General features: G+C 36.8%; 1 protein-coding gene across 3 annotated transcripts; it reads left to right on the top strand.

Annotated features, from left to right (window-relative positions):
- The first annotated feature begins 8,514 nt into the window (after positions 1 to 8,514).
- LOC149848448 (PHD finger protein ALFIN-LIKE 4-like) lies at positions 8,515 to 25,126 on the top strand. Of its 3 annotated transcripts, none has more exons than XM_090011544.1 (5): positions 8,515 to 8,668; positions 8,803 to 9,033; positions 9,138 to 9,170; positions 9,308 to 9,536; positions 24,503 to 25,126. In XM_090011544.1, exons 2-5 carry the CDS (start codon positions 8,934 to 8,936, stop codon positions 24,906 to 24,908), a joined length of 768 nt encoding a protein of 255 aa, XP_089867670.1. In that variant the 5' UTR covers positions 8,515 to 8,668; positions 8,803 to 8,933; the 3' UTR covers positions 24,909 to 25,126. The 3 variants fall into 3 exon arrangements, with proteins under 3 accessions (XP_089867670.1, XP_089867688.1, XP_089867679.1); XM_090011562.1 differs by having other exon boundaries at positions 8,533 to 8,668; positions 8,902 to 9,033; XM_090011553.1 differs by having other exon boundaries at positions 8,606 to 8,668; positions 8,889 to 9,033.
- Positions 25,127 to 26,533: the final 1,407 nt, after the last annotated feature.

Genomic DNA, 26,533 nt, shown 5'->3' with positions numbered 1-26,533 from the left:
ATTAAGGATATATCCTATTTTGTGTATATGTCATCGTAGGTTTATCCCGGTCACAGACTGCCTGCTCAGTTTGGCACTCCGGTAAAATACAATTGATGAATAATATACCCTTGAAATGTTGCAATTGCTTAAGGCAATCGTTTTCCTGTGTACACAAGGGGGCTGCAATCAAGAGAAACAAAGAGCTTCTTACTCACACAGTTTTGAAATAAAAATATGCCCTAATACTACACAATTATATTTTGAATAAAGATGCATGCTTCTTCATTGTTCATAACTCTGAAACATGTCATATTATTCCTATTAAACTATTTTCTGAATTGTATCATGCCTTGAGAAACTATATTAGAATTATATCATGCCTTGATGAACTGTGACATATCATATTGAAATGCATAATGTTTTGATGAACTATGACATCTCGTATTAAAATTGTAAAAACACTAATTTTTGAGCAATTTTCTTTCAAAAGTAAATTCAAACATTTAGGACAAGAAAACCCTAATTTTGAGGAGAGAATGAATTCACAATAAAATTTTGATGAATTTTGACTTTTATTTCATCAAAATTGAACTTGAATTGACTTCAAAACACCCTCAACAAGTTTTATGGGCAATTTGAGTAATTTTAAAGCCTTTTAGGGGTATTTTTGACTTCCAAGGACATAGTCATCCCAACCTTAGTTGACCAGCCAGGTCAACTGCGTGAGACCCATATTGGTCTCATGCACTTTGACTAGGCTTTGACTAAGGTAGGTTTTTTTTAATTATTTTATACATTAAGGTGTTTTGAAAAGTAGAAAATTTGGTTTTAAAAGTAAGAAGGGACATTCAAAACTACCTCTTATTGGGTCAATGCATGCAGAGCTGGGTCTACATGCATTGTCAACTCCTAACTTGTGCAGTGAGCTCATCATGAGCCCACTTGAGTGCTATGAACTCCCTTTGCTGCCCTCTATAGCCATTTAAAAATTGGAAAAAAAATTATTTAAAACATAATTTTTTTTTGCAATTTCACCTTTTCTGGGGCCAATGCACACAGAGCTTGGTCTACATACATTGGCAACAACAAGGTGCTACTCCCATTTGAAGTAGGGGTTGTTCCACCCATTTTGGCCAATTCATTTATTAGATTAAAAAAAAACAAAAAAAAAAGTAATGATAAAGAGGAAAGGAGGGGGTGGGCGTTTTTGCCACAGAGAGAAGGAGAAGAGGAGGGGGACGTCTAGCCCTCCCTCATTCACTTTCTCATTTCCTCAACTCTCTCTCTCTCTCTCTCTCTTCCCCTTAGTATCAACCCATTTTTTGTGGTGTTAGAATTTTTGAAACTTTGGGCGGTACCATTCACCTTTCCAGCCATAGTTGGTGTAGTTGAGGCGGTCAGCCAACTAGGGAGTTTAGTTGGTGGAGATTTTTAGAGTCACTCAGCCTAAGGGTGAAGGCCTAGTCAACCTGGGTAGGTCGGCTCTTCCGTCTTCATTTTCTTCTGTGTTTTCTAATTCTTAGGAGATGATTTTCTCTATTTTTCTTATTTTTTTTTAATTGTGTTTTTGTTCTGAACTATTTTAAGGAAGAGAACCATCAAAGAGTCACACTAAAAGGTGTGCCTAGCAATGCCTAGGGATTGTACTTGTCGGACTTTGCGAATCAAGGTAGGGGTTGACCCCTTCTATGTTGTAGTGGCATGTGTTAGGCCTATTTCGATTTAGGCTTTATAAAAAAAATTGTAATGGCTGCAAAATCTATGATTTTCTCTAGCTTTGTAGACTGGGTAAAATTTTGTCTTGATGAAATGTTATGTTGGATAATCTGGAAAAAAAATGTATAACATACATATCTATGTATATGCAATTTTTGGTTTTTGGCTTAGTTTTGCAATACTTGTTTGATTTGGACTAATTGAAGTTGAGTTAGGGAGAAAGGAATCTTCATATTATAGAAAATACTTTAGAAGTATTTTTGTGCAGGTCGAACTATAAACATTAAAACTAAAATTAGATTAATATAAATTTTTATTTGTAATGTTTTATGAATGTATTGGTGTAATTCGAAAATCTATCTAAGAAGACCCATTGTCAGTATTTTGGTTATAACTCTATCATCTGAAGTCAAAAAATTTTGTGGTTTAGCTCGTTGAAAAGCTATTGAACCCCGATAATCCTTATGTTTTACTTTTTTTCAAATTTGGCCATTATCTCAATCGAAAATATGATGGAATAGAGAGAACAACCACTGAGGTGATTGTCCAAGGTTGCGTCCAACCCACCATTCAATCCATATATGTGTTATCCGAACTCAAAAAATTATGATTTTCATTAAGTTGGTTGAATAATAATTTTATCTATTTTTTTTTTGTTTTACTCTTTTCCAAAATCGATCATTATCTTTGTCAAAAACATGCTGGAAGAGAGACGACAACCACTCAAGTGACTGTCCAGGGCTGCATTAGTCCAATCCATCATTTAGTTCGTATCTAAGACATCCAAAATCAGAAAATTCTGATTTTTATTGAGTTGGATGACTAATCATTTTATCTAAATATTTTCGTTTTACTCTTTTTCGAATTTGATCGTTATCTCTATCAAAAACATGTTGGAATAGAGAGCATAGCCACTCAGATGATTGTCCAGTGTTGTGTCAGTCCAGCCCACCATTTAGTCTGTATATGAGTCTTCCAAACTCAAAAAAATCTGATTTTTATTGCGTTAGATTTCTAACAATTTTATCTAAAAATTTTGTGTTTTAATATTTTTTAAATTTAGAAATTATCACTGTCAAAAATATGTTAGAACAGAGAGGACAACCACTCAGTTGATTGTCCAAGGTTGTGTTAGTCCAGTTCACCATTTAATTTGTATCCGGGTCTTTCAAACTAAAAAAATTCTGATTTTTTTTGCGTTGAATGACTAACAATTTTATTTACTATTTTTCATATTCGAGATTTGTCTTTATCAAAAACATTTGGGAACAGAGAGGACAACCACTCGGGTGGCTGTCCAGGTCTATATCAGTCCATACCACTGTTTAGTCCATTTTTGGGTCATCCAGACTCAAAAAGTCCTGATTTTTATTTTATTGGATCTCTAACAAGTATATTTACAACTTTTATGTTCTGTCAATCGGCAGAAAAAGTAAGTTTCAGCCTTATTCGAAACTGTCTTTAATTGGTCTATCCCAAGTAGAAAAAAAACAAGTCCACAACCAGTTTTTTGGTTTGAGCTGTAATTCGGCAGCCAATAGTCAAAATTTTAAAATTTTAGCTCAATATAAAGGTGAAAAAACTATCTACACTTTATGTGTTGACCCATTTATAGAATTGGCCTGCTGATAAGTCAAAATATAAGAAGACTGCATGGTCGGTCATAGTTATAAAAAAAGAGAGATTTCTTGCTTTTGTGCCCTACATGCGTATAAAAATAAATTTTTGCCATAGTTGATTAATTTTCTCATGTTGTACTTAGAATTAATATTTCTACATGCTCGATTCTCATATAGTTTATGTGTATAAAAAAAGAATTATATATACATATATATACATATATATATATATATATATATATATATATATATGATAACAAAAAAAAGTTAGTTTGGGGAAAAAAAGAAAGAGAATTGGGTATGCTTTGAATAATCTATCTAGGTACAAATAAATAAATCTAGAGATGAGCATGCATTCAACCCTTAGGGCTATTAAAAAAATAATAAAGAATATATATGTATATATATAATAAAATATTATATAAATAATTAGTAGAAAGAGAGAAAAAAAAGAAGAGAAGAAAGATAGAAAACTAAAAACTAGATTTTTAGTTGTTCTAAAGCCTTGAATAATGAATTATACCTAGAAATAAAAAAATATATAAAATCAAGAAAAAAAAACATTTAACCTATATAAGGGCTTGGGGGTCATTTATGAGGTTTGAGATTCATAAATTATGGATTTACCAATATCCTCAATTTTTTTTATTATTTTTTTTTAGGTATGAACCTTGAGAAATGATTTTTTCAAGCGAGAGATTACTGGCTAGGCACAATAACAACTCATTTAGAGTGCAAGGAGATATTTACACCATCTCTAGAAAATGACATTGTGAAAATAAATTTTAGTGTGTCTTGTTTGGCAAGGTCATGCGTACCTAAAGGGTACTTTGAGAAATTAGGAATTAATAATGAATTAAAAATTAAAATAAATAATATACACTTATTTTGGTTACTCCCTGAAAGATGGGGTAACTTGTCACCTTGAATGACTCTTCACTTGCCTTGAGAGCGAGTTTGCACCCAACCCCGTGAGATTGTGCTGAGTTGCCGACGAACTCCTTCTCAGTTGATGGTGGCGTGTCACTTTTATGGGCCCTACTTTGGTCACTAGGATGGACCAGTCCCCGACCATAGTGATTTAGGAGATGAGTACTTATTTTTGTTGTAGAGGTCCAGCTACATACGCTAGCGGTAGTGCACTACGACTCTTTTTCAAGGCAAAAAACTCCTTTATGAAGGATTTTTGTACATTGGTGCTGGCGACCTGTGTTCTTGTGGAGTTTAAAATAAAATATTAAATCACTCATGAATGCATACCCCCACATTGACCGACAAGACTATAGTGACCCGAGGCAGTGATGCCCTCGTGGGGATTATAATGAAACTGAGAACTAAGAAAAAATGTAATGTGCACTGGTAGAGAATAACAAATGAACCTACATAAAAGAAAAGAAAATTTTACATGCATGCATTTAGGGTATGTTCAGTTGTTTGTTTAACCTCTTGAGTTTAAATCCTGTTGAGTCAGGATTTGAGACTCATTGTTAGCCATGAACTTAGTTGGAGTCCAGTTTGGCTTGGTGACCTACCCATGTTCGCTATTGCACAGTGAGTGATCGTGTTACTTACTTAGGCTTGTGGTTTGTCTCACCCCTTTTCATTTTCTTTTTTCTAGAAAACCATGAGTAGGTGAGCTTGGCAGCGACATATGCACATAACTAGAGTATCTTTAGAGCTGGATCATGGACCTTTCTCTTCTTGGGAATGCTCTACATTTTAAGATTTTATCAGAAATGTAATTGAATAAAATTTTGTGAAACACAGTGTTAGTTTACCCCCTGAATTTTGTAATCAGTGATGAATACATGAATAAAATAAAACTTTTGTAAAAAAGTTTGTTTTTCCTTAGTGCTAGAAAACATTTGCAAAAAAAAGGGGGGTTGAAAAAATATTTTTAAAAAATAAATATTTGATTTTCTGATGTATGCTCTATTTAAAAAAAATGGCTCAATTTTTCATGTAATCTTAGTGAGGTTCTCACAAAAATATACCATGACTTGATGAACAATGATATCTTATATTGAAATGTATCATGCCTTGGTGAACTGCACTAACAATCTATCGAATGACATGAGATCACAATTGAACATGTTATACATTTTAGTAAATGACACACCACACCTAATTAGTTACTTTGTTAATTAACACATTGTTTTCTTAAGGGATATATATCACATATACGATTAAAGTATATCATAGGTATCTGATTGAATGAATTATTTTATCATTAATGTGCCACTTATATCAGCTTTGTACACTCACCACATGTTCTAGTATAGACCTATTAGGCTTTTACGAGTCTGACTAATTTTATAGGCATACAGGAGATTACAGGTTCAACTACGAAGCGAATGCAGGATGCTGCGACAACGTTGATGAACCAATCATTTTCTTTCTCTAGACACTAAATTCAGATACATATTATTATTGTTTTGGATTTTGTAATACTATGTCCTTTTATAATTGAAATACCTTAAATGAGTCATGCTATCCGTATTTGAATTCAGTATAATCATTTTTCTGTGAAACATAACCCACTTGAGGTTTTGAACCCAAGTTTAAAGATGTTTTTGCTGATGATTATTCAATAAAAATAAGTTTTAATTTTCACATATTTTTCAAAGGCTAAATTTTTTGGGGCGTCACAAGTAGTGGAGTAGGGTGAAAGAGACACCATGCTTTGGCTTGCTCAATGGGTGACACCCATGGGATTTGAAGCTATGCCACCTAAACTTAGGTCCCATCCCACTACACCAACCCCCCTTGGGGCAATAGCCCATAATGTATGCATTCTTATATTGGAAAAACATAATACAAGGTATGATCTCTAACAAACAAACCATGATCAACACATTTAAATGTTCACATTGAATCAATACATGTTATAAGTATGATTTCCACCTCATCAGATTCGTAGAACCATATATATATATATATATATATATATATATATATATATATAAGACGGTAATAGCCGCTAACCATATAAGGCTTTTGAAGGGTTTTTCTCATGTTTTACTTAAAGTTAAACATTACCATACAAATGTGTTTGGCATGATTGATTACTAGAAAAAAATACTTGGATCATGTTTTATGATAAAAAATGATTTTTAAGACTTTAATATTTAGGAAAATCTTAGACCATCGATTTTTAAAACTTTATAAAAATATACATGTGTATTAGAATTGGATGATCCAAGAGTCAATTCCCCAAAACATCAAGCATGTAGAAGACATATGTATGGCCAAATTTAAGAAAAACATGAAACCCCCCTTTGAAAGCCTTGTTAGTTGGGCAGTTAGATAAAAAGAGTGGTTAGCATATACTACTAAGGATGGCAGGGCAGAGGTGGGGGAGAAGGTCTCCACCCCACCCTGTTTCAAAATTTTTCCTCTATCCCTGCTTCCATCCCCACACTAGTTTTGATTTTAACCTTCATTCCTAGTTCATTCCTTGTTTCATGTCCTCCATTTTCAATCCAAATGGGCAAGGTGAGGTGGGGCCCTGTTTCTCTGGTCCTTTCGTTGTTGTCGCCTTTTGCCTTCCACCGCTGCCACCTTACGCTGTTAGAGGAAGGAGAATAGAGAAATGAGAGCTTGTGCTACTCTTTAGAGGAAGGAGAGATTCGAGAATGAGTTTTATGTTAAGGTTAGGAATATATATATATATATATATATAATCTTGTAATATGTACGAGGGTATAATAATAATTTTCTTAATAGAGATCAGGGATGTGGGAGGCGGAGCAGGGCGGGGGCAAGAATAAGTCCATTCCCGCCTCCATCCTTGCATGAGTTTTGATTTTAACCTCCATCCCCCATTCATTCTCTGTTTCATGTCCTCCATCCCCGATTCAAACAGGTCAAGGCGGGTGGGGCCCCATTTTCTCCTGGCCGACTACCATCTCTAGCTACCACTTGATGGTTCTATATCATGATACCATATGGTGGTATACCCTCTTGTTTGCTTGAAAAATATACCTTGTGTGTGTGTGTATAAAGGGAGAATTATCAGACAAACATTTACCGCTGATCGCTTGCATGTACTGGGTGTGTCCAACCATGTTTGACGTCCAACATGTTTGACGTTACATTGTATTATATATATAGTGAGAGAGAGAGAGAGGAATGAAAACCTACCCACTAAAAAACATGCCAAACCTACCCAATGGAATGTTTTTCGTATTTTTTTTTTAAATTTTGACTACACAATTGTGTTTATCATGATTGATTTACTAGAAATTGATACTTGGATTATAAATTTTGGATATAAAAAATGGTATTTGGAGCCTCAAAAAATTTTAAAAAATGTACACCATTGATTTTTGAAACTTATAAAGTCCTATCCTTGCATCGGAATCAAATGCTCCAAGAACTTATTCTTATAAAAACAACCATGTCCAAATTTTGAAAAAATTACTAGCAATCCAATAAAAGTGTAGTGGGTAAGTTTGACATGTTTTTTAGTGGATAGATTTTCATTCCTCTCTCTCTCTCTATGTATATATATATAGAGAAGGGAGACCTTTCAACCAAAGGAATGTCAAAAATCTACAACCAATGACGATGGGACAATTTTCTTTCTCCAATGCTTGAACATTTCATTGTTTGAATTTCATACATTTGTTCTTTGTAATTTATTTAGTAGGAAATATGCTTTATATGAAGACTTTACTGCATCTAGTCATGCTTTTGAAAACTTGAAAAATGGAGAGCACATAATACATTTAAAACTTTACAATGCAAAATATTGTGGGCCATTGAATTTTAGTGCTTTGAAAAACACATCTAAACATCGATAATTCATAACCCAAAATATGTCACCAAATGAATGATAAAAATCTAATATGTAAGGTTTGATCCATGAAAAACTATATCGTTAGAGAGGAATGCTGTCTATTATTATCGATTGTAGATTTTTTCAAATCTTTTTTGGTTGGTCGATCCCCTTTATATATAAATATATATAGTTGCTATAATCATTTACCAGAAAACACCATCTTTTTTACTTTTTATTTAGATTTAATCTTATAAATGTGATTTACATAGTTTCTTTATTACCGGACATGTTTTGTATAATGTTTTTGCAACATGTAAAAAGGTTTTTCATGAGCTTTAAAAATCAACAACCTCCAATATACCAAAATTTTGTGACTCCAAAAAATTATCCAACGAATAGAATACTGCAAACAGACGTCGGTGCTAATTCAGATAGGTTTGATACGGTTAGATAGGCAGCTCGGGACCGGAAAACTGGTCTTGTTAACGCTATGGCCACAACCAACGATACCAAGTCCAAGCTGCCAGCCCTTGCCTGCGTCAGATAGCGAGAGGCCAGTACTAACGAGGTTTGTTTTTTGACGGAGGGCATGTCTCTCTCTCTCTCTCTCTAACGACGACGATGATCGTTTCCCCTTCTACGCTCTAATTAAATCGCTTTCTTCCCTCCCTTTGCCTTCCCTTTTTCGCTTTGCTTCTTTAGGAACCCTAACGGAAATGAAAGTGATGACTGAACCTTCGCCTTCGTAGCCGTCGGCCTCTTTGACTGAAACTAAAGACCAATCGCAGTTTTTGCGCACAGGAGGGAGTGCGAGGTTCAATTTGGGCGAGGCCATGGAAGGAGGGTCCGGCCATTACAACCCTCGCACCGTCGAGGAGGTCTTTAAGGATTTCAGAGGGCGCCGTGCCGGCATGATTAAGGCTCTCACCACCGGTACTCTCTTTCTCTCTCTCTATATATATCCCTTTCTCCATGTATCTATCTGTCTACTGTGCAGTTCATGGTGGCTAACAGCTGCTTGCTGATGTTGTGAACAGAGGTCGAGAAGTTTTACCAGCAATGTGATCCAGGTGAACTTTTCCTTTTCTATCTCTCCAACATGTTCCCCCCCTTTCCTCGTTTAGCTTCTCTTGGTTGGCTGACGATTATTGAGTCTTGGGTTGTGCCCTATGCGTGCTTAGTTGATGGATTTCTTGTTCCCTTGCAGAGAAGGAGAACCTATGTCTCTATGGGTTCCCGAACGAGTCGTGGGAAGTCAATCTCCCCGCAGAGGAGGTTCCTCCCGAGCTTCCTGAGCCGGCTCTTGGAATCAACTTTGCGAGGGATGGTATGCAAGAGAAGGATTGGTTGTCACTTGTTGCTGTTCACAGTGATGCCTGGCTGCTTGCTGTTGCTTTCTACTTTGGGGCACGCTTTGGCTTTGACAAGAACGATAGGTAAACTTTGTTATGATACTGTGTGTGAGATATGTTTTGGGTCGCTTTTTGGGCGTCTCTTTGTTTTTCAAGAAAACAAAAATTCAAATATTTTTTTTTCATAAAGGTAAGGTGTAATTTGAAAAGTGAAAGTTACTTTTGTTACCCTAAAAATTGACCATGTATTTTTAAAAAATGTCATGGCTTTTAAGGTGCATTGATCATTTTAATTAGTTGAACATAGCTAATGTTAAATACAACTAGTTAATGTTATACACACACACACACACACACATACTAAACTATTCAATAAAAAACACCTCCTTTTCATTTATTTTTTTGTAAATTAGACTTTACAAATGTGATCTACATGATTTTTTTTAATTGCAAATGGGTTGTTTCATGTTATGTGACAAGTAGGTTTTTCAAAGGCTTAAAAAATCGATAGCCCACAATGTGCCAAAACTTTTATGACTTGGAAAATCTTGTATTACGTCTGAAAAACATGATCCATGATCTAATCTGTAGCAAATAAAGGATGTTGAACAAATCTATGTGATCAGATTAAGTCGTTACAACTTGCAGCTATGATTTTACCTCTAATTTCGTACACATTCACACACACTCCCAACCTTTGTCATATATGTACACGTGTTTATGTATATATCCACCATCCTTTGTATAAAAATTTTCTTTGTCTGGCACCTGTTTATGCTGTATCATCTGTCGATAAGTCATATTTGGCGATCATAAGAAGACAGCAGTTGTGAATACATTTCCTTTGTGTAGATTGTGCTGTTATACATTATGCTTCCATCAAAGTGGAACAATTGATTTTCTAGCTATGAACTAGTTCTGGAATTTATGTGTTACTAGTTTGGAATGTCTATTAAGTCTACAATCTTGTTATAGCTGTTGTTTCCTGCCTTTGTATAGATTTGTCTGGCGAAAAAAAGCATAAAATGGCTTTATTAGTCGCAATGAATGAGTTTGATGTTGGTGTAACTGCAAAATTAATATTCATCGTGTTGTATATGAACTCAATGGCTAGGTTACGCTTATCATCATATTAGAGGTACTTTGATGCTCTCAAATTTCTTGAGCAATAAAGCCTTTTGTTCTATGGTAGTGACATCATGTGAATCATGTGCTGTGCTAACTTCAACCGCATCTATATCTTGTTATTCATATTGAGGCATGTTGTCTAGACTTGGGTCCAAAGCTGGATCTGGATCTATATTGGATGGGGATCCGTATTGGACCACGACTCCACGTTGGAGTCCATATTGTATTGGTAGTATTTTTTTTTTTATTGTTTCGTATTCCTCTTTGCCCATTATTAAGTTATATTCTAATGCATTTAATAGTAGGGGTACTTTTTATACTTTGTCTTACATTGGAAAGAGTATTAATGGAGAAGGTTACCACACAATCTCCCACAATGGGAATCGTGCCGCAAGAACAGCCCCTATCTAACATCTCCTCTTCTTTCTTTCTTGTGTGAGAATACTTCAAAATCTATGCGGTACCAATGTTTTTTATGGTATTAGAGTAGTGGATCGGTCAATGGGACTCATCTAAGGTACATTTGAGTAGAACATGCTATTGACTTTCGTCCAATTCACTCTTTCTTTCATTTTTCTTCCAAAACTTTCCTCCACTATTTTTCCTTCCAAGGTTTTAAATAATTTTCTCATATCTTATTTCTTTAAGTCTTGCTTCTCTTCGTCTGGGTAAATCTGTTTTTTATTCTTATACTTGATTCCCAATCAGTTTTGCCCTAAAACTGCTTATTTACTCATGGTATATATGAATAATCTTACAAAATAGTCACTCACATGTACTGTTCTTTTATTTCTTCCAGATCCATATCACTCATGTTACTGTTCATGATGTTACTCTTCACGTCACTGTTCACGTCTTCTAGTTCCCTATTGTCTTTTATTATATATTGTTTTCCTAAAATAATCTTTATTAGTCTTTTTGTATTTTGTGTTAATAAGGGTGTTTTAGTAAAGATGCATTTTAGTGTAAAGTAAATATAATAGTCACAATGAGGCATGATTTTCCCTAATTGGGAATCATGAGAGTTCAGCCCAAACCTTTCTCTTGTCTTCTTTCTCTCTACAGGAACCTCAGAAAACCTAAATCTAACAGAACCATCCATTAGTTCGACGGGGCTGTTAGCAGGAGAATATACATATTTTGAGAAGACATCTCTCCTTCTTGCCATGTGATGGGTGGCTCTTGAATCAATTATTCATTTCCTAGACAGTAAATGAGAAGAGTTATGGTTACCCAAAGTTCTATGTGAGGAATGGGTTATTTTTGCCAAAGATGACATATAAGATTACATAAGGATCAAGCCTCTTCAATCTTCATCTCTAAACATTCAGCCCTCTTTCTCAATCTTGTTAGTGTAGAGGAATGGGCCTCAAATCTCAATATTGTCTCCAATACCCTTCCGTGTGGAGTTTGAGTTTGAAGAATAGGAGGCTCTATTTTTTTAAGAATAGACTCTTCCAACACAATCCATGTATTGTCCTCTTTTGATGTTCTAATATTCTGGGGCAACTCTTATTTTTTTTAGTAGGTCTGTGCCACCATCTTGCATTTTCTTTTAGAATCGATATCTCATTTCGGTTTGCAACTTTTCCTTTGTAGTACTTACTGGCAATATATGTGTTCCTTGTCAACCTTCTTGAGCTCATTTTCAAGAGACCTTTATCTTGAATCACTCATACATACAATTTTATTAAGCACACTGTTTCTTTTTTTTTTTACACTTTTGGAACTTACCCTAGAATTTTATTTCTTAGGGTTCAAACTTCAAACCCTTAAACTAGCAAAAAGAAGGCTTGCATAGGCTTGCTGCAGGCAGTTGATCAATCCCCAAAAAACATGAATGCTCCATTTTTCCACACTTGGGAGAGTTCCTCTCACTGATTCCTCTAAATTCACTTTAGGAGTCAATTTCCCTTAACATCGATCACCACACACAACCACTCCTCAATTAGCACTCTGCATCTCAATCTTGTCACCATACCAAGATTTAAATATTCCTTCATGTTCTCACGTTTCTTCTAGGAATCCACCGCTATCAGAACCCAGTAGTTCTCCATCAATCCATACCTGTTCAAGCAAATGAATTCACTCTACTAAGCCTCACGATACATTTAATTCAAAATTTAAAAACCAGTTCCATAGTTAGATACAAAAAAATTTGCATCTTTCCAATCGATGCTCCAAATCTCATTCAAAAGGCCTTAAAGTTTCTCTCTAAAATCAATCTGTTGTAGCTGCAACAAGACCCAAATGGGGGGCAGGTGCACTAATTGATTGGGATGCCCCCCACTTTTACCTTTTCATTTTTTGAAGAACAAAATAGGTCAAGTAGAAGCTTTGACCCCATTTGACCATGACTTGGATGAGGCATATGCTTCATGCTCAAGGTGCATTGAGGTGAAAGCGCACTTCGAGGCACATAAGGTGCATGCAGCAGACCTCAACCTAAATTTTACACTTTTAAGTGCACCTCGAGGCTTTTGGGCATGCTCCTTGTCTCAAGGTGCACTTTTGGGGCCTTGAGACATGTTCTTGACAACACTGCTTTTCAATAGTCCCTTTATGAAACCATCAAGCACTTAGCTTTTAGTTTTTTAGAATCAATACTTTCTCTCACAGGGTCATAATCTATCCAAAAGTGCTCTGATCTACATAGAAAACAAAATTAAGGACAACGTTAAAACTTAAAACACCTTATTATCACAAAATGTGGGGCTATTTTAAGCTTTAGTCCCATCACATTCAAGAAACCTCTGATCCATACCATCGTAGAAATGTTAGTTGCCACTTCCGTGTTTTTTGCTTCAGTGCTCAACCTTGCAACACACTTATATTTTTTGCTTTTCCAAGAAATAAGATTTCTTTTAAGAAATATGCCATAACTTGGGATAGATCATCTAGTGTCCCCAATCTGCCTTTGAGTATCCAACCATTGTTTTTAGCATATTTTTTCGTGTCGATTTTTTCGTAGGTTTTTGTTTGGCTAATGGACCCTTTATTATGTCATGATTCTCTTCAAGGCTTCCATGTGAGTGGTTATGGATGCACGCATAAACTGAAAAACCTGATTTATTGCACAAAATTTCTAACCTTGTTATGGTCAGATATTGAAGCACACCATGGTTCTTGGAGTAGCTTTCCTTTTCTTGATGGTCTCTTATTCACAACACAGAATCTCTATGAGCTTGTAATTCAGCATATTGAGTTTGCACAATTCATCTATTTCACATTTTTGTTGACTTGACTTTATAACAATATGATTTGTCAACTTGAATGCCAAGGAAATAACATAAAATGCCAAGGTCTTTGATCTGAAATATTTGGTGCAAAATTCCTCAATCTTATTTATCACATCAGAATCTCCTGTAATAATTATATCATCTACCTAAAGTAAAACACTGACCATATTTTCTTTGCTCTTATGACTAAATAAGGAGTGATCTATAGTTGCCCTCAAGAAACCTCTTCCACATGCTTTATGAAAACTATAAAGTCAAGTGCAGGATACTCATTTTAAACCATAAATAGACTTATTTGAGTTGCATAGATGGCTTTTAGGTCTGCTTCATGAAAGCATGCTAGTTGCTCCATGAGCACTTCTTCAAATCTTCATGCAAGATCGTGTTTTTAACATAAGTTCCATCAAATGAGAGCACCAAGGATAAAACAACTGACAATCTTCACGACAAGGCAAACATGTTTTACTGTAAACCATACTGCTGGTTGTAAAGTTCCCGTGATATTTATATTTAATTATATAGACCCATTTGCAATCTACTGCAATTTTATCTTTGGGTCTAGGCATAATATCCCAAATCTTATTATAATGCATGGCCTCTTATTTTATCTCTAGTTGCCTCAATATATTACTAGGTTCATATCCCTCCAAATTTCATTGATGAAAACCTTTTATAAGATACCCATCTTTCAATGGGATGCCTTTTATGTGTTGGCCTTCTTTAACCTTCGTGTGCTGGTCCTTTTCATTTTTTGGAAAAAATCTTGAGTGCTTGCTGTTTCATCTTGAGTGTGATCCATATTTGAGCAAGTACCTTCTTGGCTGATGCTTGCTTTGGACATTTGACATCAACTCTCAATTCCTCGTTTTGCATCAGCTCATTTGATGGAGATTGCTGCACACATGGCTGTGATTGCCTTAGTTGTCATAGGCACTAGGTGGAGCTTAGGCGGTGAGCCGCTAAAAAGGCCTAGACGGTACTCAAAATAAAAAAAAACATAAAAACCATAATAAGAAACATGTATACAACATAAAATCAATCAATAATAAGCAATAGACAAATAATGTTTTCTTCTTCTTATTGTTCTTATTCTTCTCAACAATAGACATAATACAAGCAATAGACAAATAACATGTCTTCTCTTCTTCTTCTTCTTTCTCCTCCTCGAAGAAGAAAACAAATGATGTCTTAAAAAAACTTGAAAAAAAAGAAAAGAAAGCCTAAGCTTTAAAAAAAGCCTAGGCGGTGACAACCTAGGCGGGCAATATAGGGCCGCACCACCAAGACCTGGTCGCCCGGCCGGTGGGGCTGCGCCTAGGTTCCGCCTTTGACAACTAAGGTGATTACCTATGGAGTCTTCGTTGAGTATCTTATCATTTTACTCTTCATTGAAAACAAATCTTTCACAATCTTCACTAGGACTATTGGTTATCGACCACTCTTTTCCGGTTTATTTATTGAATCTTTGGACCTTTCTATAACAATGATAAAAAAGACTCTTGAGACTCAACCTTTGCAGGGATTTATTCTTTTCTTGCATCTTGAAGCTTAGGTGGAGAGAAGAATATGTGCTTATCAAAAGGTCACATGTCTTGATGTTGGAATTCTCTTTAGCCTTGGAAAGTAACATCTCTGACCTTTATAATTATTAGGATACCCACAAAAATACATGGCTTAGGATTAGGATCTAGTTTCTTTTCGGATTCATGTGGTTGCTTTTCATCCATAAAATAAATTCTGGATTCCTAACATGAACATATGAAATAACAACCCCATTCTCATCTGTGTCCTCCTTGATGACATTCTGGTGGAGGGATGATGGACCCGTCAAGGTGTCTAGGGAGATCTTGACTCCTAATAAAATGAGTTATTTGCCTCTTCTAAGTTAAAAAATTGGAATTGTTTAATTTTTTAGAAACCAATTGCGGTAGAAAGGTTGAGGATTTGAATCCATGGAAAAGCAAAACCAGAATAAAAGATATGAAATGAAGATAATACTTGATCAATCACGTCAATACAAAACAAAGCCGGACCGACATGGATTTTTATGAAAAAGAGAGGAAGAATGTTCTTGAGTATCTTCAACAAGATACTAGAATAAGTCCCAATGTTCTTGATGAATAGTAAGTGCACACATGCACAATAAGAACACAAAGAACACTTGTGCACAAAAGCACAAATCAATCAATCTCACAAATGCACTAAAAATGAATAAAAAGCTTTATTGAATACTTGGGCTTTGACCCAAAGCCATGGAAATACAAAGAGGGAGAATGCCCCTATTTATACAATGAGGAGGGTTTTGGAGGGGCCAACTCATAGACGTTGGAGCCCCTCCAACAGTCACAATTGTGACAGTTGGAGGAGCCCAACGTCTATGAGAGTGGCCCCCCCAAAGTGCAGTGACTTTAGTAAAAAAGAAACGAAAAAGAAAAAATAAAAGGAAAAAAACCAAAATTACAAGCATATTCGTAAATTGAATATGCGCAAGAATAGAGAAATGACTAAACTATCCCTATGGCTAATAATAAAGAAATATGTTATATATATATAATTAGGTAGATACATATATATCATATATGTATATGTATCACCTTATATATATAAAATATATATGAGATTACAATATTTGATACATAATTTAACCCCCCCCTCAAACTTAGGGCAAGATGACCGAAAGTTTGCCAAGGAGAAAGTTGAATCGCGGAGCACACAACGCTTTGGTGAAGAAATCTGCCAACTGATATTCTGAAGTTACATATGGAAGATCAATGACTCCTTTTTAGGTAGGCTTCTCGAACATGGTGACAGTCCATCTCAATGTGCTTAGGCCGCTCATGGAAGATATGGTTTTTGGCAATATAAATTGCACTCTTGTTGTCACAACATAGCTTAGTGGACCCTTCTAATGTGATCCTCATGTCTTCTAGTAGTTGATGAATTTATACGATTTTCATGGTAGTAGTTGATATGACACGATATTCAGCTTCAGTTGAGGATAGAGACAGTTTCTGTTGTTTCTTGCATCTCCATGAGATCAGTGAGTCTTCTAAAAACACATAAAAACCAGTGGTTGAGTGGCGGTTATTTGAGTCACCTCCCCAGTCAGAGTCACTATAAACAATTAATTTTAATTCAGAAGAAGTGGATAAGAATACTCCCTTATTTAGTGTACCCTTTATGTACCTTACGACCCGCAAGATGGTACTCATGTGAACCGATGTTGGTACATGTTGAAACTGACTTGCAGTATGAACTACATGAGAAATATTTGGTCTAGTAATACTTAGATATATCAATGATCTCACAAGCTGTCTGTAAGGGGTGGGATCAAAGAGAGGAATACCATCATGAATCTTCATCTTCATCTTGGCTCCCACTATAGCAGAAGTTTCACAAACCTTATCATCTGTAATACTAGACATGTCGATAATCTCAGAGGCAAGTTTAGTTGGAGATAAAAAATACCCTCTATGAGAGTATGCTACTTCAATACCCAAAAAATAAGTTAGAAAACCCAAATCAAACATTTCAATTTTATCTTTTAAAATTGATTTTATGCTTTTAACCCCTTTAGAATCATTACCGGTTATAAGCATATCATCCACATACAAAAGCAAGATTACAATCCCTGCATTGGGTTTTCTAACAAACAAGGCCGTGTCAGTGAAACCGGAAGAAAAACTATTTTCTGACATTACGGAGTTAAATCTATCATACCAAGCCTTGGGAGCTTGTTTTAAACCATAAAGTGCTTTTCGAAGGCGAAGAACTTTCCCTTTGGGAGTCTCCATTCCAGGTGGAGCATCCATATATACCTCTTCATTTAGATTGCCATTTAGGAATGCGTTTTTAACATCCATTTGATAGATGTTCCACTTGTTGATGGAGGCAACGATGATGAGACATCGTACAATGACCATTCAGGCCACAAGAACAAAAGTTTCCTCATAGTAAATCCCATATTATTGACTATATCCCTTTGCAACTAAATGAACCTTATATCTCTCAAGGGATCCATCACTCTTAGTTTTTACTTTAAATACCCATCTACATCCTATTGCTTTCTTACCCTTAAGGAGATCTTGAAACTCCCAAGTTTTGGCTCTTCTTAGAGCATCAAGTTCATTCTCCATAGCTTCTACCCATTTAGAACATTTTCGTGCTTCCTTAAAATTTTTAGGTTCTACGTAAGAATGAATGACACTAAGACAAACCCTATATTTAGGTGAAAAAGAGTCATATGAGATAAACCTAGAGGGAGCTTTCCTAGGTCTTTCGGTTCTTCGCAGGTTCTCTTCTCTAGGAGGAATAGACCTACTGGTGTCATCATATCTTTCAAGAGCACTTTTGAAGGTGTTTTTATCTTTATGATCATAGGTGATGGGATCTCTAGATGATCCCTCATCGATATGCTGATGTGGAGGAGAGAGCAGAGGAGTGAGTTTCCTCAATTTCATTATCACTTGAGTCATTTTGAGTTGACTCATCATCACTTGTATCATCATCTTTAACTAACAATTCAAACAGAAAAGAATAATCCACATTCTCATTATGAGTTTTAAGACTTTCAAAGCCACTAAGATTTTTCAAAAAACTCACATTTCTATATACATATAATTTGTCATTTCTAACATCATAATACCTAAAACCCTTTTGGGTTTCCGAATAACCAAGAAAGACACAAGGAATGACCTTTGGAGAAAGTTTATCATTTTTATCCGTAAGGACAAAACATTTACAACAAAAAACCCTTAACCTGCTATAGTCAGGTTTTTTCTCACATAAATTTTCAAAGGGGGGAATTTTGTTCAAATTCTTTGATGGAAGTCTATTTATAAGATAGACTGAAGTAAGGGTTGCCTCAACCTAGAGTTTTTTTGGAATGTTTTGTGAAATAAGCAAAGTTCGAGTTGTTTCAATAACATATGCCTATGTTTTCGTTTGGCTAATTCGTTTTGTTGAGAAGTTTTGGGCAAGATTTTTGATGGAGAATACCACAACTTTCAAGATAACTCTTGAATTCATTTGAGAGGTATTCTTCTCCGGAGTTAGATCTAAGAATTTTTAAGTTTCCATTGAATTGATTTAAAATCATCATATGAAAAGTTTTAAAAGTCGAAAAAACTTCATGTTTATGTTTGAGAAAATATATCCAACAATACCTAGCGTAATCATCAACAAAAATCACATAATATGAGAATCCTCCTTTAGATATCATAGGAGCCAGACCCCATACGTTGGAATGAACGACTTCAAAAGGTTTTGTTGTAAACATGGATCTTTGATAAAATGGTAAACTTTTTATTTTCCCAAGAATACATTCATCACATACAAAATCTCATTTACAAAGGTGTTTAACAAAAGGTAAATATGAAATTTTAACAATGTTTGGATGTCCAAGTCTCTTATGCCATACATGAATATCCTTATTTTGGACAACATTACAAAATTGTTTGAACTTGGAGAGTCAACATAGTAAAGATCTCCTCTCCTAGAGCCTTCTCCAATCAACCTCCTGGACCGGCGATCCTGTATCCAACATTTATCAAAAGAGAATTTTATATCGCAACCATGGTTCGAGAGTTGAAAAATCGAAAGCAAATTCAAATTTAGCTTTGGTATGAATCTAATTTTTGAAATAAAAAAATCTTGTTTTTTGAAATTGTCTATTCCTTTAATTTTAAGAGATGTTCCATCCGCCGTTGAGACAAAAGATGAAAAAGAGTTTTTATAATATTCGAAAAGAGAACAAGCACTTGGGGTCATATGAAATGATGCACCGGAATCTAAAAGCCAATATATCTTACTGGGGGGTTGAAGAGGTTGTCATAGTGGCTCCGAAAGTTCCTCCCTTGAGAAGAGGTTGAAGAGCTTCCATAATTTGTTGTAAAGAGAGAGACACATTGAAAGATAATGGTCGTTCTTCCGGTTGAGATGTGGTAGCCATTGCAAGCAATTTCTTTTATTTTGGGCAAATAGGTTTGATATGCTCCGGTTCTTTACAAAAATGACAAGTTAGTTTGCTATAGTCTCTTTTTCCATTTTACCCATTTCCTCCTTGATTTTGATTTTTGAAGTGAGGAGGTTTGTAAGTCCTCACATTGTTACTCGGTCTTGAAACGACATTTACTCCTTCACTTTCTTCTTGAATAGAAGAGGTAGCAAAGATGCTAGGTTTGTTCTTACTAATACCCATACTGGTTTCTTCCCCACTCAATTTAGTAATAACGTCTTCAATGGTGGGAGATGTGAAAGAAGAAAGAAGAGAGGACCACATTTGTTCAAATTCGGGTCTAAGGCTATTTAGGAAGTTAAAAAAACGATCTTCTTCAAGTTGCTTGTGTCTAAGCTCGATAGCTTCACCACTCCATTTGGGTTCAAGTATAACAAGCTCATCCCAAATGGAAGACAATTCGCAAATTATTCCTGAATAGTCATCTCATTTTGTTGTAGGGTTAATGCCCTCTTTTGAAGGTAGTACTTGTGCGATAAATCTCTTAATGTATACATTTTTTCAAGATATAGCCAAGCTTCAAAAGCCTTTTTGAATTTGATGATGTTGGCATTGATCTTAATTTCAACGGATGAGAAAAACCACGATAAGATCTTGAAGTTTTTCATTTTCCATTCGTCATGTTTCTTTGAATAATCTTCAAGAGCTCTTTGTCTTTCTTCTCCTTCAAGAATCTTTATATCTCTTTTTTCCATAATAGTAATTTTTGGTTCGGGTTCCGGTATCGAACCTTGAACATACCTCCAAAGCCCCTTCCCTTTAATATGGGCTTCCATATTACCGGCCCAAACATGATGGTTTGAACCATTGAGTTTAAACCCGAGAGAGAACTGAGAGTCTTTTTCGCCAATTAGAGAGGATAGAAATAAAAGGAAACACGTATCTCAATAGGTTTTTAAGTCTTTCTTGACAAAGAAGACAAATATTGGCCGAAGAAAATGATCCACTCTTATTTCCAATGGCTTGAAGGCACATTTTTCGAGGCACCCAATAATGTGGAGAATGCACTCTCTTTCTTCCTCAAACCAAGTTCTGATACCATGTAAAAGTATCTTCAACAAGATACTAGAATCAAGACCCAATGTTCTTGATGAATAACAAGTGCACACATGCACAATAAGAATACAAAGAACACTTGTGCACAAAAGCACAAATCTATCAATCTCACAAATGCACTAAAAATGATAACACTGAAGACTTGCCTTTCTGCGTAAGGCACTGCACTGTGTGGGACAGGTCTGATCCCATGATCATCAACGTGTTAAACTTTGGCAGCATCATCACATTCTGGCTTCGCAGAAACTCCATACCCAGAATCACCTTGAAATCGTCCAGGGGCACCACAGAGAAGTTGGCTTTGCCGACCCAACTCCCCACTTGAGTAGCCACATCTCTTGCTTCACCAAGAATGAGCTTGGCCTCAGAGTTTACTGTTTTGATAGTCCTCTGCTTTGGCCCAGTTTTCAAGCCCAACCGCTCTGCCTCTTCCCGCGAGACAAAGTTGTGTGTGGCCCCGGAGTCTACCATTGCCGAAGTAGACTTTCCATTCATAATGACTTCTACGTACATAAGTTCCTTACTGACCTGCATGTTCTTAGCTGCGCAACTTCTAGCTGCGTTAATCGATCGCATGGCGCCCATCCTCGGTTGCATGGTCTCAGTGTCACTGCCTTTAGTATCGCTGCATTCTTCCTGTGCAGCATTGGCTTGCCCGTCGTCCTTTACAAGGCGCTTTGGGCATTGCCGGGCGATATGTCTATCACCACAGAACCAACATGTCACAACCGCACCCTTGTTGCTGTTGTTATGCTTTGTGTAGTTCTGTTTTTTTTCGGATTGATGGCGTGTCGACGCCTCACCTTTATCGTTGCGCTGCTCATCCTTCTTGCCTCCGTGGTCAGGCTTCTTCCCAACTTTGGTTGATGGGGTGAAAGGTTTGCGCTGAGTATCAACTAAGCGCTCAGCCGCCACATATGCATCTTCCAAAATACGGGGGTTGCTCCTTTCCACTTCGGACTGTGCCCATGGTTGAAGTCCCACAATGAACCAGTTGAGCATGTCGTCTTCTGGCATGTTAGGTATCTCCAGCATAAGCTTCTGGAACGTTCGGACATAGTCTTGCAACGAACCAGTATGTTTGAGTTCACGAACCATCCGGTAAGCCTGTCTCTGCGCATTTCTTGGCATGAAGTAGTTGCGCAACTCTACTTTGAAGTCGTCAAAGGTGTCTATCACACATTGACCCCTCTCCATGTCATTGCGCTTCCGCCTCCACCAAGCGATAACATCACCATCAAGTAAGGCCGCTGCAGCCTTGATCCTCAGATCTTCAAGGGTCACATTTTGGATATCCAAGTAGTCTTCTACTTGGAACAAGAAGTTCTCAATGGCCTTGCTGTCGCGAGAACCATTGAATTTTGCGGGTCTAGGTACATCAATCCTTGATGGTCTCTCACCATTTCCGCCATTCAGGGTCACCGTCCGCTGCAACGTACGGTTCCTCAACTCAAGATCGGTCACTGTAGTCGTCAACGAAGTGACCTGCCCCATTAGTAAGTTGTGCACAAAAGCACAAATCTATCAATCTCACAAATGCACTAAAAATGAATAAAAAAGCTTTATTGAATACTTGGGCTTTGACCCAAAGCCATGGAAATACAAGGAGGGGGAATGCCCCTATTTATACAATGAGGAGGGCCTTGGAGGGGCCAACTCATAGACGTTGGAGCCCCTCCAACGGTCACAATTGTGACCGTTGGAGGGGCCCAACGTCTATGAGAGTGGCCCCCCCAAGGTGCATTGACTTTAGTAAAAAAGAAACAAGAAATAAAAAATAAAAATAAAAGAAAAAAACCAAAATTACAAGCATATTCGTAAATTGAATATGCGCAAGAATAGAGAAATGACTAAACTACCCCTACGGATAATAATAAAGAAATATATATTTTATATATATATATATATAATTAGGTAGATACATATACATATATATCATATATGTATTTGTATCACCTTATATATAAAATATATATGAGATTACAATATTTGATGCATAATTTAACAAAGCAAACCAGAATAAAAGATATGAAATAAAGAGAATACTTAATCAATCACATCAATACAAAACAAAGCTGGACCGACATGGATTTTTAGGAAAAAGAGAGGAAGAATGATAGGAAAAAGATGGGAGAATGATCTGATCTACTCTATTTTGATGCAACTTTTACTTAATCTCCTCGTGGTTCAGAAAATGCTCTAAAACCAGATGTTACAGATCCAGATTTTTAGGAAAAAAAGCGGAAGAATGATGGGAAAAAGATGGGAGAATAATGGAAAATGGTATAAAAATAGGAGATAGTATAGGGAAATGGACTTGGCTAGTGATCAGCTAGGCTAGTATGGATTTAGGATTTTAGGGAGAGGATTAAGTGTAGTTTACTTGAGTGGGTTATCTGTAGCCTCAGACTGTTGCTTGCTCTAGAAGCTATTACACTCAAGTTTCATTGGGCCCAACCTATTACAATGTATTCCCAAACTCAATACGTCAACTCAAATGGACATGGGCCATTGTAGAGGAGATCCAACCCAAATGACTCCAAAGCACCCCAAATGGTGTGGCTGTAACAGTTAGATAGCACCTGAGGGTAGAGTCCATGTTGACATGGGTAGAAGTTGGGCTGGACTTATCTTACACCTGAAATTCACCTCCCCCCCCCCCCTGCTCACACACACGCAGACCATTTTGATCCCACCCTTGACCTAACCCCGTCTCTTCCTGTTGACCCAGAACTTTCAAGTAGTAGTAGGAGGAGGATGGGCCTATGGAGGAACCATCAGATGATATTGTGGTTAAGGTTGACAGTCATTGGATCATCATATTTTGGATCGACATACAGCTTTTAGTTTATGACCTTGCACTTCATGGGCTTATTGCACTGTACGTGCATTAATTATGGTGGATTGCCTTTCTTACACATGGAGGTTGTAGATGGAGGGATCAGGAATCTATGGTTGTAAGGTCGCCTTCTCTGTTAACATGCTACTTGTTTCTTTTAGCACATATGGACATTCACTTCCCAATATGCTTAGTTGGAAGCCTATGAATAAAATTTTTTATAGTGCTTTTGGAAAAGCTTTTTCCACCTAAAATGTGAGACAAATAGATTCCTTTGATCACATTCATGATTTATGTTCCCTTTTTTTCCTCTATTCTCTCTCATGTTTATCTTTGTGTGAACATCAGCTTAAAAAATTCGTGATACATTGATTGTTTGATGCTGATATGAATGATGCTTTCAAGTTTCTGTTGCGAATGTTGAAAGGCCAAATCTTCATTCTGGGTTTGCAAGATGTGTTTTATTATATACTGAACATGTAATTGCATTTACTTAGGAATGATCATGGTTTTCATTTGGTTGCTTGATTCATGCATGAGTATCAGAAATTACTGTGAGTGGTCTTTTACTTATAAATATAGTTAAAAGTTAGCGAATTATGTCATCACATGTTATTCTGTGAGTATGTGCAATGAGGACTTTGTTCAATAGAAGAATGGGAATAGAGCATTGTGGTGCGAGCACTTATTGTTCACTCCTTTTGTGGTTGATGAGAGATCATGGATGTATCTTCATATTCTATCTGTTTTCTAAAATGATGTCGGATTGCAGGAAGAGGCTCTTCAACATGATGGATGATCTCCCAACAATATTTGAGGTTGTGACAGGGGTTTCTAAGAAGCAAGCCAGAGAGAAGTCAACAGTCACCACCAATAGCAGCAGCAAGAGCAAGTCAAGTGTAAAAATGCAATCACGACAGTCAGAATCTCAAACAAAATCGACAAAGGTGCCTCCAACAAGGGATGAGGAGGAGAGTGGTGATGAAATGGAAGATGAGCATGGTGATGCACTTTGTGGGGCATGTGGGGAGAACTATGCATCTGATGAGTTCTGGATCTGTTGTGATGTCTGCGAAAGATGGTTCCATGGGAAGTGTGTGAAGATAACTCCAGCAAGGGCTGAGCACATTAAGCAGTACAAGTGCCCAGCTTGCAGCAACAAGCGGGCTAGGGTCTAGAAAGCCGGGAAGAATAGAACACATTCGGAACCCCGTTTTGAAGCAGAGGTGTATGAACATCTGAGCAGGTTTCTGTATGAGATGTGTTCCAGACTTATTTAGTTGCATTCTTCAGATATGTTTGTTTTTGTCAGGCCGTGCAAAACTAGGTTGTGTTTTTTGTGATTGGTTTCTGGTTCCCAATTTTTGGGTTGAAGTTGAAGCTTCTTTTCTGCGGATGGGCCTGTTACCATTTCTACTTTGCTGACAAACTTATCTTTGAGATGTCACCCACAATTCCTCACGTTTCACGTGTCGTCTGCTTTGAACCCGGGTAATGATCAAAGTTTCAAGTTAAATACCGCAAGGCAATCTCTCTCTCTCTCTCTCTCTCTCAGCACCCATCACTCTGTGAGTCTTTATCCAGTCTGTGGAAGATGAATAAAGATCAGTCAGTCGGAATGAACGAAACAGTGGCTGCTAGGCTTTCATTTGAGATTAAAACAACCTGGCTCTCTACTTAAAACTCTGTTTTTGCGTCTCCATGCGGTGCACTTGGATGAGGTGTATTGTTTTGCATGCGCCATTGACTTTGAACTTGGTTGCTTGGGTTCATGTTAGGTTAGAATAGGTAGAGCTAACGTCCCTATGTGAGGCCTCGGTTTCATCGATAGATAGTCCCACAAAGATGTAGCAGGTTCGTCACAGACACACAGATTCACTACCTCCTGAGGAATTTAAGGGATGGGGCTTCGTGTTTGGAGGAGAATTTTTCTTTTTTTTTGTTTAGCCAAGGGAAAACCTTCATCACTGACCACGCGTTGACAGACCTGCAGTTGGTAAAATCCTTGACGTCCCCTGCCCACCAAGAAATGCACCAACCTTCATCCTTGCATGAGAGACGTCCTCTTTGGATTTCAAACTCGTGATTCCTATTGATTTGGTGACATAGCCGCGTGACATCTCATCGGACCAGTATATGCATCACAGCTATAAACTCTATCGATATATATACTTTCTTTCAAAAAAAAAGTCTCCTATCGAGATTGTGATGTTCATGTTACTGATATCAGATGAGCAGAGGCCTCGTGTACGAGATCTTGTCATCCTTCATCATGCTTTCCATGGGCAGGTCGATCTAGACCTGGTTTAATTAGATTAGACTAGCTGAGGTGATATGACAAATGACAAAACGAGTTGTTTCGGCATTATTGTCACTGTCTATTCAAGCGATCAAGGGCTGCTGCTGCTGCTGCTGATGATGATGATCTCATGTGGCCATCACTCAGCAGTGTGGGCCCTACTTGTTTGCACAATGAACTGTGGTGACGAAGGGAGTGAAGCCGAAACACGACTGGTTCCTGAGTTGCCACATAATCTGATCCATTGCCCAGTTTAACCTTTGGCATAAATTCTGGCAAGCTGACATACCGTTTCTCAACTTTTTTTCCCTTCTCTTTTCGCTGAAGGGAATAAAATAGAGAATGGAGAGAAAAGTTGAGAACAATTATGGAGAATGACTTCTAATACTTTTACTCAAAAAGGCTCTTCACACTTTGATACCTACAATGACTCTTAGACTAGGCTTTTATAGCACTATTAAGACCTTTCTAGATGTATTGAGACTGCAAAAGATTCTTAGAAAC

Source organism: Nuphar pumila, chromosome 1 (genome assembly GCF_984573655.1).
Source record: "Nuphar pumila chromosome 1, dmNupPumi1.hap1.1, whole genome shotgun sequence".
Taxonomy (NCBI): domain Eukaryota; kingdom Viridiplantae; phylum Streptophyta; class Magnoliopsida; order Nymphaeales; family Nymphaeaceae; genus Nuphar; species Nuphar pumila.
This window is presented reverse-complemented; position numbering and strand designations above follow the sequence as displayed.